Source organism: Charadrius vociferus, unplaced genomic scaffold, assembly GCF_000708025.1.
Source record: "Charadrius vociferus isolate BGI_N301 unplaced genomic scaffold, ASM70802v2 scaffold162, whole genome shotgun sequence".
Classification (NCBI taxonomy): domain Eukaryota; kingdom Metazoa; phylum Chordata; class Aves; order Charadriiformes; family Charadriidae; genus Charadrius; species Charadrius vociferus.
The window spans coordinates 1,698,750-1,714,821 of NW_009647236.1; the positions used below are offsets into that span (position 1 = coordinate 1,698,750).

General features: G+C 44.8%; 1 protein-coding gene across 1 annotated transcript in view; it reads right to left on the reverse strand.

Moving 5' to 3' along the window:
• Positions 1-10,292, reverse strand: part of ATP1A1 (ATPase, Na+/K+ transporting, alpha 1 polypeptide) — a 22,436-nt gene extending 12,144 nt beyond the window's left edge. Inside the window, exons 1-8 of the mRNA XM_009879900.1 lie at positions 10,190-10,292; positions 8,980-9,039; positions 7,757-7,960; positions 7,289-7,402; positions 6,574-6,708; positions 6,261-6,378; positions 1,735-2,003; positions 498-696 (exon numbers count right to left, since the gene is read on the reverse strand). Of these exons, the coding sequence (XP_009878202.1) occupies positions 498-696; positions 1,735-2,003; positions 6,261-6,378; positions 6,574-6,708; positions 7,289-7,402; positions 7,757-7,960; positions 8,980-9,039; positions 10,190-10,219 (1,129 nt within the window). The 5' untranslated portion in view covers positions 10,220-10,292. The remainder of the gene's footprint in view (positions 1-497; positions 697-1,734; positions 2,004-6,260; positions 6,379-6,573; positions 6,709-7,288; positions 7,403-7,756; positions 7,961-8,979; positions 9,040-10,189) is intronic.
• Positions 10,293-16,072: the final 5,780 nt, after the last annotated feature.

The window sequence follows — 16,072 nt, forward strand, 5'->3', positions numbered from 1 at the left end:
TAGCGCTCTGCAAACACAACCAGGATGTTCTGGGAAAACCCCTGTTTAACGGCAGCCATTAGTTCAACATGGGAAATTTCCATCTCTATCCAGTCTCAAGTAATTTATTATCAGGGTCAACACCTCTGCCATCCATGCTTTTAGCAGACTTAAGATCGGGCAATTTCATCCGATACATTTTGGCAAAAATAATCAGGTATTCTGAAGTACAGAACAGCAAATACAGAACATTCAAGAGGCTCAAATTCCAACGGAGTAATTCTGATCAAAAGCAGCCTATACAGAATTTACTGATTAAACAGAACTATGGTACACTGCAAAGCTTTCATGCATCACCCCAAATCTTTTAATGCTCATTGTAGATTGTGTCAGAAGTCCTTGAACTGTGAGCTTCATTTGGACTGGAGCGCTAAAAACATGGGTTTCTAGAAGTACAGGAAACCTCAGAAAAAGCCATTTTTTAATGAGATGCCCCAAGCACAAAGAGATGGTCTTACCGCTCTGGTTCTCTGTAGTATCAGCCTCATGAATCTGATTGTCAAACCACATGTGCGCAACCGTCATGCGATTCTGTGTCAGAGTGCCTGTTTTGTCAGAACAGATAGTGGATGTGGATCCCAGGGTTTCCACAGCTTCCAAGTTCTTCACCAAGCAGTTCTTACGAGCCATACGCTTGGCTGTTAGTGTCAGACATACCTGGAAACAAGGAAGATGACGACAGGTTAGTTATAATTGTGCACTAATACATTGCTACTGAACTCACTGTGGGCATGGAATGACAACCAGCTTACGTGCCTTGCAGTGATTCCCTAACTCCATGCTCACCCTGACAGTGCAAAATAAACCACTACATTTAGGCCCAGCTACTAGATTTAAGTGACATTTTCTTCACAAAACATCCAGAAAAGGACTCAAGGCTTCAGCCTCCTGTTTCTCAGTGCATTAGGAAGGAAATAACATGCCTCAAACTAACTTTAACTAAAAAGTTGCAGTTCCCCAATCATAGGAACTCTCAAAATAGGTGGAGGCAGGCCACATGTGAGAAGGCCCCAAATAGCTCTGGTGATAGGGCTGCAACTTACTGGTGTAGGAAGTGAGCAGCCCCGGCTACCCTTTCTCACCAGAGGCTCTTATCTGGTTCCAGCTCCCAACTGTTCATTTCCCGGCTCAGTTGCTGCTCTGCTTCTTAAGGTTGCCTGAACACCTCTAGCCCTGTCCACCACCACCGTCTACATAGCTAAGCACACCTAGATACTCCCACTGTTTCTTTGGGAAACCAAACTTACAAGAATCTCTGCCAGGTCCCAGATCAAAAGCTGGGACAAGAGTGAAGCTTGCTGGATGCTCTGCCAGCCCTTCAGGGCTGGAAGGGTTGCTGTGCACATGGGTTTAGAAACCCTGAATGGTTCTAACATGAAGGCCCCTTCTTGCCACAGAAAAAGGCAAGACTAGTCCAGAACTCCTAGTCTGGCTCAATTCAATTCTAAACTGCCAACCCCTGTGCAGGTCTAGCTTAGGAACCCATCCTCATTAGAAAAACAGCTGCAGAACTTGACATTGATTTGAGCAACCAGTCTGACTACACTGAATTTATAAAATCTAGCCCTACACGCTTACCACACAGAATACCTTCCATTACTTTAATGTTTACCTCTGCATGCTGAGCATGAAGCACTCCACGTCCTTAACAACCATATACATAACTCATTCAATCTTTTTTCCAGCTTCACTCACCGTGACTGTTGCAAGCAGCCCCTCAGGGACATTGGCAACAATGATCCCGATGAGGAAAATTACAGCCTCCAGCCACGTGTACTCAAGGATGAGTGAAAGGATAAAGAAGCTGACACCCAGGAACACAGCCACTCCAGTGATGAGGTGGATAAAGTGCTCAATCTCCATGGCAATTGGAGTTTTTCCCCCTTCCAGTCCAGAAGCCAGACTTGCAATACGGCCCATCACAGTGCGATCCCCAGTGCTAATGACAATGCCACGGGCAGTGCCTAGAAGAGAGACAGGTTTTAGAAAACAAAAACCCTTCCCAAAACACGCTAAACTGAGTTTGTTGAGCCTGTCCTACAGTTTAGCAAGCTTTTCCCAAGGTAACACAGGCAAGCATTCCAATGGCAAGGTCTCCCACCCACTGCAACTTATCATCTCTTTAGCAGCATAAGAAATAAATGGAGATATGTGCTGCACAGGATTCCTGGGTGACTGGCCAAGCTGTATTGCCCTCTCCCTTCTACCCCAGGGAATCAAGTGCCAATTGCATGGGGAATTAGAGGAAGCCACCTTCAAGTAAACAGTGTCCTCTTCCCTCCTTTAAGGGGAGGCCCATTTTCTCTCCCCAAGGCTCTTGAGAAAGATCAAGAATATCCCTCAGTACTGCAGGGCTGGGGTTTTTTTTGTTGTTGTTTTTGTTGCGGTTTTTTTTCTTTTTCCTGGAAGAAAGAACAGTGGGCAGTTTGCTGCTCAGAGTCTGTTAGCAGAGGACACAATAGGAGTCAGACAGAATTCTCCACCATCGCTGAACAGTTACAAACCCTGTGGGTATGGAAAAGATGCTCTGGGCTTCAGCACAAAGCATACCTACCACCATACTCTGAGCTGCAACACAAAGTTCTGCCAGAGATGTTTGAAACTCCTGCTTTCTGCAGCAGCTGTATAATTTCCTTACAGCTCTATCTAAGCATCTCAGTTCACATCATGTTATCTGCACTTTAACACTGCTGTACACAGGGTGCACCCTCAGCAAGTCTGCTGGTGACACAAAACTGGGAGGAGTGGCGGACACACCAGGAGGCTGTGCACCGCCATTCAGTGAGACCTGGACATGCTAAGAGCATCAGGCACAGAGGAACCTAATGAAGTTCAACAAGGGCAAGTGTAGGGCCCTGCACCTAGGGAGGAATAACCCCATGCACTGGTACAGGTTAGAGGTTGACCTACTGGAAAGCAGCTCTGCAGAGACACACCTGGGAGTCCTGGCAGACAACAAGTTGACCATGAGCCAGCAACATGCCCTTGTGGCCAAAAAGGCCCATGGTATCCTGGGGTGCATTAAAAAGTGTGGCCAGCACATCGAGGGAGGTCATTGTCCCTCTCTACTCTGCCCTAGTGAGGCCACATCTGGAGTACTGTGTCCAGGTTTGGTCTCCCCAGTTCAAGAAAGACAAGGAACTACTGGAGAGGGTCCAGGAGAGGACTATGAAGATGATCAAGGGACTGGAGCAACTCTCTTATTAGAAAAGGTTGAGACCTGGGTCTTTTTAGCTTGGAGAAGACTGAGAGGGGATCTCATCAATGCTTACAAATATCTAAATGGCAGGTGTCAAGAAGATGAGGCCAGACTCTTTTCAGTAGTGCCCAGAGACAGGAGAAGAGGCAACAGTCACAAACTGAACACAGGAAATTTCATCTCAACATAAAGAAAAACCTCTTTGCTTTGAGGGTGACAGAGCACTGGAACAGTCTGCCCAGGGAGGTTGTGGAATCTCCTTCTCCAGGGGTATTTAAAACCTGCTTGGATATGTTCCTGTCCAACCTTCTCTAGGTGAACGTGCTTTGACAGGGAGGGTTGGACTAGATTATCTCTGAAGGTCCCTTCCAACCCCTACCATTCTGTGATTCTGTAATAAGGCAGTCATGCTCAAAGACACACCACATAGCTGCTCCTCTAGGAGGAGTAGGAAAGAAAAAAAAACCCCACACTTAGTGCTATGGAGTCTTCTTTACCCATTGTACAGTATTGCAGTTGGAATGGGCAAAGCCTTTGCTGGGAACTTCCAGCCTGCTCTTGCATGGCAGAAGTAGGTTACCAACTAATACACTGAACTCACCCAGCATTTGTGTTGCTTACCTATGCAGTTCAGGCTCTAGCACTGTCAATACTTTAGGGAAGAAGGACAGTCACATACCTTCCACACAATTCGTGGAAAAGAAGGCAATGTTCCTGGTCTCCAGTGGGTTCTCATTGGAGAAGTCTGGAGACCTGGTCTGAGGTTCCGATTCACCAGTAAGTGAGGAGTTATCCACCTAGATGGAAGAGAGTACTTTGTCATAGACAAGCAGGCAGATGCCTTCAGCAATGAAAGCAGACAAAACACTATGCACTCCCCCCACCCTTCACTTCCACCACCACCCATTCACAGCATAGAAGACATTCTTTGAAACCAGACTAATTAATTATCCTTCATAATGAAGTTTTCAGACAGCCTGTCACTACTGTACCTTGCAACCATGTGCAGATATGATCCGAAGGTCAGCTGGAATTCTGTCTCCTCCTTTAACCTCCACTAGATCTCCAACTACAACACCTTCAGCATTTATGCTCATCTTCTCACCATTTCTGACTACAAGAGCTTGCTGCAAAACAGTAAAGAAAAGAGTTGCTTTTGACACAGGTTAAGGGGGTTAAGAGATCTGAGTATCTTTAAATAGTTGTGCCACGGTTCTACATTTCCACTTGTACCAAAATACTTATCCCTGATCCATATGTTATTTAAGAAAAATAGGCATTTTTGTTTTCTTGATATTAAAGTTCCTTGTTGCCAAGGCGACAGTAAGATGGTTAAGTATGATACAGACCCTAACCATGAAGGAATCTGAGTTTCAGTGCTTATCACACCAGTTACTGAACTCCCCAGACTATCAAAAAGGTGTCCTATGAATGTTAATAAACTGCTGGAACTCACAGGGTGCCAGGAACTGCCCCGGACTAATAGCATAGTTACTTGAAACATAAAGAGGAAGGAGTCTCATAAATCCCTCAACATTAAGAGCTAGTAACCCACACCAACAACTTGGCACAAGAGAAATCTTTTCTGCTAAAGGCCAATACATACTACCAACAGCCAAGACTTGCAGTTGAAGCCCATGTTTAAAACAGTTAATAACCTTGAGCAAGCTACAGCTTGGCAGATCAAGGAAATGAAGTATTCCATACCTGAGGCACCATGTTCTTGAAGGACTCCATGATCTTAGAACTTTTTGCTTCTTGGTAATAAGAGAAACAGCCAGTAATGATAACCACAGCTGTCAACACAACACCCAGGTACAGCTACAAGGAGCAGAGAAAGTGAGTCAGAGGATGATCTGCCTGAAAGTTTTCCAGTCTGTCCAGATAAATTGCTTGGTATTCAAGTACCCCATTAACAAAGCATAGAGGTACCTGCAGACTCTGTACATTTTGTACACAAAGGCCATCCACACATTAGTGCAAGGGCAAGTGTAGGGCCCTGCACCTAGGGAGGAATAACCCCATGCACTGGTACAGGTTAGAGGTTGACCTACTGGAAAGCAGCTCTGCAGAGACACACCTGGGAGTCCTGGCAGACAACAAGTTGACCATGAGCCAGCAACATGCCCTTGTGGCCAAAAAGGCCCATGGTATCCTGGGGTGCATTAAAAAGTGTGGCCAGCACATCGAGGGAGGTCATTGTCCCTCTCTACTCTGCCCTAGTGAGGCCACATCTGGAGTACTGTGTCCAGGTTTGGTCTCCCCAGTTCAAGAAAGACAAGGAACTACTGGAGAGGGTCCAGGAGAGGACTATGAAGATGATCAAGGGACTGGAGCAACTCTCTTATTAGAAAAGGTTGAGACCTGGGTATTTTTAGCTTGGAGAAGACTGAGAGGGGATCTCATCAATGCTTACAAATATCTAAATGGCAGGTGTCAAGAAGATGAGGCCAGACTCTTTTCAGTAGTGCCCAGAGACAGGAGAAGAGGCAACAGTCACAAACTGAACACAGGAAATTTCATCTCAACATAAAGAAAAACCTCTTTGCTTTGAGGGTGACAGAGCACTGGAACAGTCTGCCCAGGGAGGTTGTGGAATCTCCTTCTCCAGGGGTATTTAAAACCTGCTTGGATATGTTCCTGTCCAACCTTCTCTAGGTGAACGTGCTTTGACAGGGAGGGTTGGACTAGATTATCTCTGAAGGTCCCTTCCAACCCCTACCATTCTGTGATTCTGTAATAAGGCAGTCATGCTCAAAGACACACCACATAGCTGCTCCTCTAGGAGGAGTAGGAAAGAAAAAAAAACCCCACACTTAGTGCTATGGAGTCTTCTTTACCCATTGTACAGTATTGCAGTTGGAATGGGCAAAGCCTTTGCTGGGAACTTCCAGCCTGCTCTTGCATGGCAGAAGTAGGTTACCAACTAATACACTGAACTCACCCAGCATTTGTGTTGCTTACCTATGCAGTTCAGGCTCTAGCACTGTCAATACTTTAGGGAAGAAGGACAGTCACATACCTTCCACACAATTCGTGGAAAAGAAGGCAATGTTCCTGGTCTCCAGTGGGTTCTCATTGGAGAAGTCTGGAGACCTGGTCTGAGGTTCCGATTCACCAGTAAGTGAGGAGTTATCCACCTAGATGGAAGAGAGTACTTTGTCATAGACAAGCAGGCAGATGCCTTCAGCAATGAAAGCAGACAAAACACTATGCACTCCCCCCACCCTTCACTTCCACCACCACCCATTCACAGCATAGAAGACATTCTTTGAAACCAGACTAATTAATTATCCTTCATAATGAAGTTTTCAGACAGCCTGTCACTACTGTACCTTGCAACCATGTGCAGATATGATCCGAAGGTCAGCTGGAATTCTGTCTCCTCCTTTAACCTCCACTAGATCTCCAACTACAACACCTTCAGCATTTATGCTCATCTTCTCACCATTTCTGACTACAAGAGCTTGCTGCAAAACAGTAAAGAAAAGAGTTGCTTTTGACACAGGTTAAGGGGGTTAAGAGATCTGAGTATCTTTAAATAGTTGTGCCACGGTTCTACATTTCCACTTGTACCAAAATACTTATCCCTGATCCATATGTTATTTAAGAAAAATAGGCATTTTTGTTTTCTTGATATTAAAGTTCCTTGTTGCCAAGGCGACAGTAAGATGGTTAAGTATGATACAGACCCTAACCATGAAGGAATCTGAGTTTCAGTGCTTATCACACCAGTTACTGAACTCCCCAGACTATCAAAAAGGTGTCCTATGAATGTTAATAAACTGCTGGAACTCACAGGGTGCCAGGAACTGCCCCGGACTAATAGCATAGTTACTTGAAACATAAAGAGGAAGGAGTCTCATAAATCCCTCAACATTAAGAGCTAGTAACCCACACCAACAACTTGGCACAAGAGAAATCTTTTCTGCTAAAGGCCAATACATACTACCAACAGCCAAGACTTGCAGTTGAAGCCCATGTTTAAAACAGTTAATAACCTTGAGCAAGCTACAGCTTGGCAGATCAAGGAAATGAAGTATTCCATACCTGAGGCACCATGTTCTTGAAGGACTCCATGATCTTAGAACTTTTTGCTTCTTGGTAATAAGAGAAACAGCCAGTAATGATAACCACAGCTGTCAACACAACACCCAGGTACAGCTACAAGGAGCAGAGAAAGTGAGTCAGAGGATGATCTGCCTGAAAGTTTTCCAGTCTGTCCAGATAAATTGCTTGGTATTCAAGTACCCCATTAACAAAGCATAGAGGTACCTGCAGACTCTGTACATTTTGTACACAAAGGCCATCCACACATTAGTGTTGTTAATACAACATGAGGAAGTCAGCTGTTCATTTCATTACATGGAAGCACTCCAAGATGTGTTAAGCTCACCCACTGAATTTCCCGTGCTTATGGGAAAAGCTTCTGGGCTGAATGCTTAGAGGAAATAATTTGCTTTGAGCCAAATGGGCTGCTCAGCCTGCCTTTGAGGTAAAACAGACATTTTTACTTACATTATCATTGTTGGACTCCTCCTCCATGACACTTCGTATGCCGTGAGCCAGAAAACATAGAATAGCACCAATCCACAACAGAAGCGAGAATCCTCCAAAGAGCTGCCGACAGAACTTGACCCATTCAGGAGTGGTGGGTGGGGGTGTGAGGGAATTTGGGCCATCACGAGCCAGAATCTCAGCTGCACGTGCCGAAGTCAAACCCTAGAAGAGAGGTTCCTTTTATAGGCATTGTGGCAAGACTGCTGGGGAAGGTGGTTCTGAATTTGTTCATCTTGCACTCAAAAAGGCAGGCAGAGTCCCGCCACAGGAACAAGGAGATGCCAACAGGTGTTGCAGCTGTGGAGATCTCCATTACAAGTGCAGAATGTGAAAGCTGAATGCCAAAAGAAGCTACAGGACACTGGATGCTACTTGAGAAGCCTGCAGGCCATGGGGCTACAAACACTGAAGAATGGCAAAAGAAAGCTACAGCAGCAGACTTTGAGCTCTGAGGAACAGTCCAGTGAAATCCATCAGTGCAATCTATCAAATTATGGAACAAGTGAAAGCTGGGGGCCATAAAGATGATGACACTTTGGATTGGCCTTCCAGGAAGTTCAACTTTCAGAAGCCAAGGTCTTTGACAGAAATATGTAAATCTCTGTGCTGTTATAGAGTAAGAGCAGACTTGTTGCTATATGCAATCATGCAAAAAACACATTAAGCAAAGCAAACAAGAGCAAAGGTGCAAAACTACTGCACTGGTTCTGCACTGGACTTTGAAGCTAGCTACGACATTTGCAGACCTTTTACTATAAAAGGGTAAAATTTTAACTGCTACTAGCCATCATTAAGTCTCTAGGCATGTGCTATCTCACTAGACTACATCTGCAATCTAACAAACATTTGCCTTTACTAAAAGCTCCTGGGGGGGGGAGGAGTGGAATAAATCCAATAATCAACTTGACCTTGGAACAATTCAGAGGCAGATAACAGTGACTTTGTTAGAAACTAAGTCACTGAAGTATTGCAGCCAGGCTGTACAGTGGGAGGACGAGAAGTATTTGTGAGCTCAACAACTCTCCCAAAGCCTGAGAAAGTAAATTGGAGGAGGGGAGATTAAACAAAAAAAAGTAAAAAAAACCCACCAGACCACCCAGATCTCCCTTTGTGAAGGGCTGAGCCAAGACTGTTCCTTTTCAGATCATAGCAAGGAGGGAGGGAAAACAAAGTCTACCTACCCGACTCAAGTCTGTTCCATATTTACGATGAAGTTCATCAAGGCTCAGCTTATGGTCATCCTGAAAAACAAGAAATTGTTAGGGCAGGAATAGAGATCACAGTCCCTGCAGGCTGATCAGCAAGAGCTCAGCAATTCCACCTCCCATCCCAGGTTTTCTAACTGTAAATGTTTGTTGAGACAGCAAGACTCTAACTCATCTTATCTGTGAAGAGAATCTCAATCTCATTCCAAAACTCAAAGTGGTCTCATCTTCAGCATTCTTGTGAGTATTTGGGTACGACATGACAGTTTTTAAAACAAACTCTGACTATATCTCAGTGCAGTCTTTACACTCCCAACAGATTCTGTGAAGCCTCACTCGTTTTTTTTTTTCTTTTGGGGGAAGGAGGAGGGGAAAGGAAAGGAGTTGGGAAGAAAGGTAGGAACATACAGAAGATTAACCCCTCTAATTTAACACATTTTTAAGCAATGCTGCTAGCTTAAGCAGTGTTTCTTCCCCCAGTGATGGGAGGGAGCAGATACTTTAATATAGCACTGCTACTGAACACAAAATCTCATCTTGGAGCAAGCTTTAGTATCCCCTCTCCCTAACAGAGGGGGCCAAAACCATGAGAGCCCAGACTCAAATCTACAGCACAGAAACAAAACCTGTATCAATATCAAGGAGATCAGATCTAAGCTGGATAGTGTGCATAGACAGATGTACAGCATCATACAGCATCCACAGATGGGGATGGGAGACACTCCCCACAGCCTCCAACATGATTAGAATGAATAATACTACTGAGGTCAGTCTGAGCAGAGGCCAGTAGTAAATGGAGCCGTACAGATTCAACTGGAATGAAAACAGCAGTCTCACTCACATAACAGCACAATAAAGCCTCCAATGCTGCTACCCAGACAGCACTTGCCCTGGTGAGGAAATGCAGCTACACTGTGCTACAGGTAATGCAGGCAGAGACTTGGTTTCTGTGTCAAGTGTCTTTTGAGAAGTGATATTTTCAGGGCTACTGTGTGATCACCTTGATGCCGAAACACTTGCAGCATGTCTGGCTTGGAAACAGAGGGGACCAGAAGGGAGATCAGCACCTTCAGTCACACCATGCTGTCAGCACACCAGCTCTTTTCTCTTTTAGTCATATGAAGCACAGGGCTTTCAGGGCAGTGAATATTCGTAAAGCTGCTTTTCCCATGCCCTGCACTCTTACCATTGAGACTTCCTTTTTAAGTTCATCCATGTCCCTCTCCTTCTTGCCCTTTTTCTTCTTTGCGCCATGCTCTGATGTAGCAGTAGGCTCATACTTGTCTCTTCCAGCCTGCAAAAGACAACATAGAACTGTAAGAAACACCTTACGGTCAACTTCTACAGCAGTAGACATGAACTACGCACATGAGACTGCCAGGCAGACAAAATGATTCGTTTATTAAAGCTATACTACTTCAATAAATAAAAAAAATGAGCTAGTGAGCAGACAAGTCTGCTAAACAGCATCCCTGATACACAGATTACAGCCAGACCTCATGCAAGTCTAGCTAGGAGGAAAGCAAGCTACATGCTGTTCAGTCAGTCTCGATATGTGAGCCCTAGCTCAAGCTGAAAAGTGATGAAGAGCAGAAGTAACCAATTCCTGAGTGCATACGTATTCTCCCTTCAAGGCACTAACTCCTCCTCCCCTCCCCCCCCAAAAACATCCTCTGGCAAGAAGCAGCCTATCAACTGAAGATAAATAAGGTGGTATCTCTAACTGGTTGAAGCTGGGGGATAAGCTCCAACACTTTCATTCTCAGTTTGGCACTCTAGCTGGCTGGTTATGCAACAGAAATCTGCTTTCAATTTATGGCAGTTTGACCAGTGAGAATGGTATACAAAGCAGTAGTACACTTTCGCAGATTCAATCTGTGCTCAGCCCTGCTTACACTTCACAGAGCAGATGATTTGCTTAAAGCCTCTTTATTCAGACGGATTTTCATTCACTTTCATTATGGTTAATTCTACGTGAAATCATGCCAAGATTTAGATCTTGTCATGATGGGGTAAACAACCATCTAAGAACAAAGAAATGATATAGCACACAAATGACACTTGAAAGACCAAGAAAAAGAAGAGTTACAAGCAGAAACAATCATGTACTGCAAGAAGTTTGGACACCCTGTAAGGTACCAAAACCAGGCACCAGTACAGCCTCACAGTGCAGTTCCTCCATTAAATACTCCATACATTTCCAGACTTTCATAAGCCTCCAATAGCAGCTTTCCCCTCCCTCCCCTTCCGCATGGGACCTATTACATCCCTGCCAAGTTTTATGCAATGACATTTTCACCCAATAAGAACCCTTAGAAGTATTTTGAGATGAAACAGCAGCTAGTGGCACCAGAGTCAAACCGTTAACAAGATTAAGAAAAGGTTTCAAAGGCATCGCCTTGCTTGATCTTTGCATGAGCACCTCAAATCACAAACTGGATTCCTGAGAGCGATCTGGACACAGGAACTTTTGTTAGGAACCAAGAACTGCCTTGCTGAGCAGCAAGCACAGGAAATTTTTATTATTTACTCCAAGAGAAGTAAAAACCAAAACCAAAAGTGAAACTACACGGAAAAAAAAGGAAAAAACATGACTTTTAGAAAGAACCTGTAAGTCGCATCTAGACAAGGATTTTTGTTGCCCTGCAAAAGCTCTGCACACACCACTCTGCAGCCATAGTCATACATTTCACACGCACAGCAGCCCTCTCTCGCCCTGTTGAGTAAAGGCAGACTTTGCACCTCCCATATCCTTCTATGCAGCTACAGGGCTGTGCAATGGAAACAGTTTTTAATAAGTGGTGCAGAGCTGAGCTGTTTGCCTCCTCTCCCTGCACACCAAACTACAGACTGTCAGCATTCCTGACATTCTTTTCCCTACCCCTAGACTCCCATTTCATTTCTTAAAAAAGCAAAAGCCACAGAACTTAAACAAGAACGGTCCTTGCATTCCAGCATGACAAGAATTTGCCACAGGGCAATTCACAAAAAGTCACCATGTAAGTGTCTCTCTCCTTCAGTCTCCAAAGGAAACAACTTTGATTTCTGCTGGAGCTCTAGCAGACAAGTCCAAACACGGTCCTGCACAAAACACATGCCTCCTGACTGCTGCTTGAGATGAGAAATGATTTCTATCAAAGGTGAAGGAGTTGGTGCCTTGACTAGCAGTTCACCACCTTCAGTTTCACCCCTTCCCCTCCCAGGGTCCCCTGAAAAGCTTAGCAAGCTCTTGCAGGTGATCTAAAAACCTCCTGGATCTTTGAAACTTCTGTGAGAAGTACAGTTACTCAGCTTAGTGGAGGCAGTGGTGAACAGCCCAAGAATACAAAAGCGTTTAGCTCTTTCAGCTGCAGAGACAACCTACAAGTGGGCAAACAAGAAAAGGCTCACTGCTCCTGTTCAAGCAGGATTTGCTTAAAAAAAAAAAAAAATCATCAAAAACCAACAAAACAACCTGAACAAAAACCCCAGCAGTCAGCTGAAGTCAGGACAAAAAGCAGATAGTTACTCATTACTTTAAGCACTCAAGTATTTGGGTCTTAATGGAGTTCATCTTGCTGAGGAGCTCAGAGTTCCTCAGCTCAAAAAAAACCCAACAAAAAAGCACAATACCTTCCCTTCTGTTGCTTTACTACTGCATCCCACCCTTACAGAAACGGTGGGTCAATAGCATTGGTTTCGGCTCTTGCTATAGGTTGACTGCATGCACAGTGAACTTCCTGCTCCATCACTGAAATCTGAACTTGACACACAGATCAAAGTCCTGCCCTTGATCTGTGCCTTCAAGACCTTTGCCTCTCTTCTGCCAAGATGAACCCAATCTGTTCAACAAAGGCTTGTGCTGGCTGGGCTGCCAGGAGACATGGGGTTCATCCAACCCCTCAGTGCTATAGGATTTCCCTGCTCTCCCCTCCTTTTCCTGCCATACAATGAGAAGGAGGCCTAGGATACTCCAGATCCACATCTTATCGAGAATTAATCACATGGCCTCAACACAATAGAAGGTCTGTCTCATCAGAAATGTCACCCCTGTTACTTGACTTTGCCTAGGAACTCTGACTCATCAAAACTGCCACAGAAAAAACAACACAGCCTCCTCCCCCCCCAAGATTTCTTTTTTTTTTTTTTTTCATTGGCTTAAGCACAACATTTGTACACACCAGTGTAAGAAGTTTTATACAGCTCCCAGAAAACCCTATTGTCTTTCAGATACAGCTTATGCTTTTCCGGCCTGGACTAATTGAGACATTCATGGCTGATGTTCTCAACACAAGCCATGATTGACCAGGAAACAGGAGGGGTGCAAATCAGCAGACAAGCTCAGAAGTACCCTATTCTAACATCACCTAATCCAACAAGAAATGGCAAGTAAGAGCCAAAATAAATTACGCAGTCTCTGGAGGCCTGGTCTGTTCTAGTACTTATGTCATTATAATCAACTGTGCAGAGAAAACAGAAAAGTTACTGTCCTGCTGCCTCATGAGACAGTCTTCAGTAAATATATTAACCAGATGAGTCATCATAAGGACTATGCCTATTGGACTGGAAACACTGCTCCATGAACCTACGTAATCTTAGCAAGGGATGCAAATGCCTTCCCTGGATCCTTCTTACTCCTTCCCAAGAGCTGTGTTCAATCTCCTATCTTTAATCCAAAGTCTAATCCACTGCATCAATTGAACAGACTCAGCATCTAGGACAGTACAAAGCAGTTTTTACTCAACAGTTAGTAATTGCTCATTGTGAGCAGACTGCTGCTTCCCAAATTATGGAAGGACAAGCTCTCCTGCCACAATAAGGGACCTAAACTTTGCAAGGGTTTTCATCATCAGGATCAAAACCGGGCCACCCATACACCTTTAAGTCTTCTCTGGACAGTAGGACAAATGCCACTACTCCTCATGGAGCTGCTTGAAGACTCAAGTGCAGAGGTGGCTTTCTAAACACCACTGCTGCACAGCCCTTCTTGATTTTTCAGTGCTGTGCCAACTACAGAGGGTCATCTTCCACACTTTGCCTGGAATATTAGTACACCTTTACCATCAACCCAGAAATCTGTAGTAGTTGTCAAACACATGAAGATCACTGGACTGGACACAGTTATCCCTTAGAGGAGCTGGTAATTTCAGCTATCCCTTGAAAAAGCCTAGGTGAAGCAAGACCTTCTGCAGTTTTTAGCAGATCAGGATCTCCCTGAGCTGTAGGATTGCAACCCACAGGTACAGACCACTTGCCAGAGACCCTTCACCCTGTCACACCACTTCGTGAAAATGTGTGTTGCCCAGGATTTTCTTTGACAAAAGGATTATCCTCTAGCCACAATAATAAAAAGTGGGACTGAAATAGATGGGGGAGGGAGAAGAGTAATATATTAAAGATTTCTTAATTGCATCAGATAAGGATTGCTTTGATTTGCATAATTTTCCCCTCAACTTGTCCATTATGCAACAAGCCTTCCTCGTTTCTGACGGGAAACAAACCCTTAACTGGAGTTCAGGCATTAGCCCTGACCTCCAGAAGCAACTCAAAGCACACACTAATAACTGTGCACCACACCGGTGCAGCCAGGGAGACAGAGTGAAACACACTGCTGTCTGCAGACAGCTTCCAGGCAGCTCTGAACAGAAATGAAATCCTGTCTGCTTTCTTCCACTACACACACGCCCTTGGATAGTCTGCTTTTTGGGCTGAGCAACATACCCAGGCAGCTCATGACCCTCCCCTCATCCTGTTACCATTTAAAGTAAAACAGACGCTCTGCTCAGCTTCGCCTTACAGCTGCAGAGACAAGAAACTTGTTCTCTCACACTTATGCTCCAACTTTCTCTTCCATCCCATGCTCCCATGGGAACGAGGTTTCCTTTTGGGGCACCCTGACTCTGGGCAGTCATATGCTGCTCAGCGTTGCAACCACACACTGCCTTTTTCACAGCCTAGCTCCCTCACATCCCCATTTTTCTGGGGGTCCCCAATTACCCGCATGGGTTCTCACCGTTAAACAAACAAATCTTGTGACTTGCTACCAGAAAGCCTTAGGCAGCCATACAGTGTTGAATTATCCCTTGTGTTGGCACTTCAGTTTCAAGCCAATTGCTTTACTATTCATGCAACCTATGAAATCTGAAATGGAAGTGAGACAACTAACAGCCTTCTATATTAGAAAGCGTTCGCACCTCCCATTAGCCCAGCCAATGCAGCTTAAGTGCTCAAAGCCTCCTGCACCACAGTCATACATACACACACACAACCTTAAGGCTTCTTTGATGATTTAAAGCATCCAGAAGACTGCAACACCACCAAATCCCCCCCTCAATGTTTTATCTCTTAGATGACCTCTTATTGTGCATGCTGCCTGTTGCCCACTGGACTGCAAAACACCACGCTGGGCTGCCACACATCAAAGGACTTGACTGAGGGAAAAACCCCCACAAAAACACCGACACAAAAACCCACCCCATGCACCCCTCAACCCCCTTTTCTAAGTAACTGTCCGTTCAGCCATGTTCTTGCAGCTCCCCTACTATTCATGCGGTTATGTCAACATTGCCACCGTTGTACCGCACGGCTGAGGACAATGCAAAGTCAAGTCAATGTTTGAACAGCGCTGGGGAAGCACAGAACACCTGTACGCAGGGACAACAGTGCCACCTCTGCACCTCAAGACCCCGTGCCGTCACGCTTTCCTCAAGAAGTGGAGAGATTTGGGAATTTTCCAGGATCGAGCCTAAAAGAAGAGTAAATAAAAGCCTATGCGCCTCCAACTATGCAAGATAAACACAGGGAAGTATTTGAAGGGGGTAAAAAAAAAAAACCCAAATCCAAACAACAAAACCTAGAAACTGGTCTTTACTTTTTTCAACATAAAACAAAACCGGAGCAGCCCAAGAGGTTGTGTTTCTGCTCCACACACGGGCCTTTGACCACAATACCCAACTCCAAGAAGTCTTCACCCCTGTTTTCACAGAGCCTTCATGGACACTTTTCTTCAGTTAAAATATACGATCTGAACTAAAGACTTCTCCTCCTTGTGGGCCCTACGGCAGAAACAACAGCGGTACAGGGCAAAACC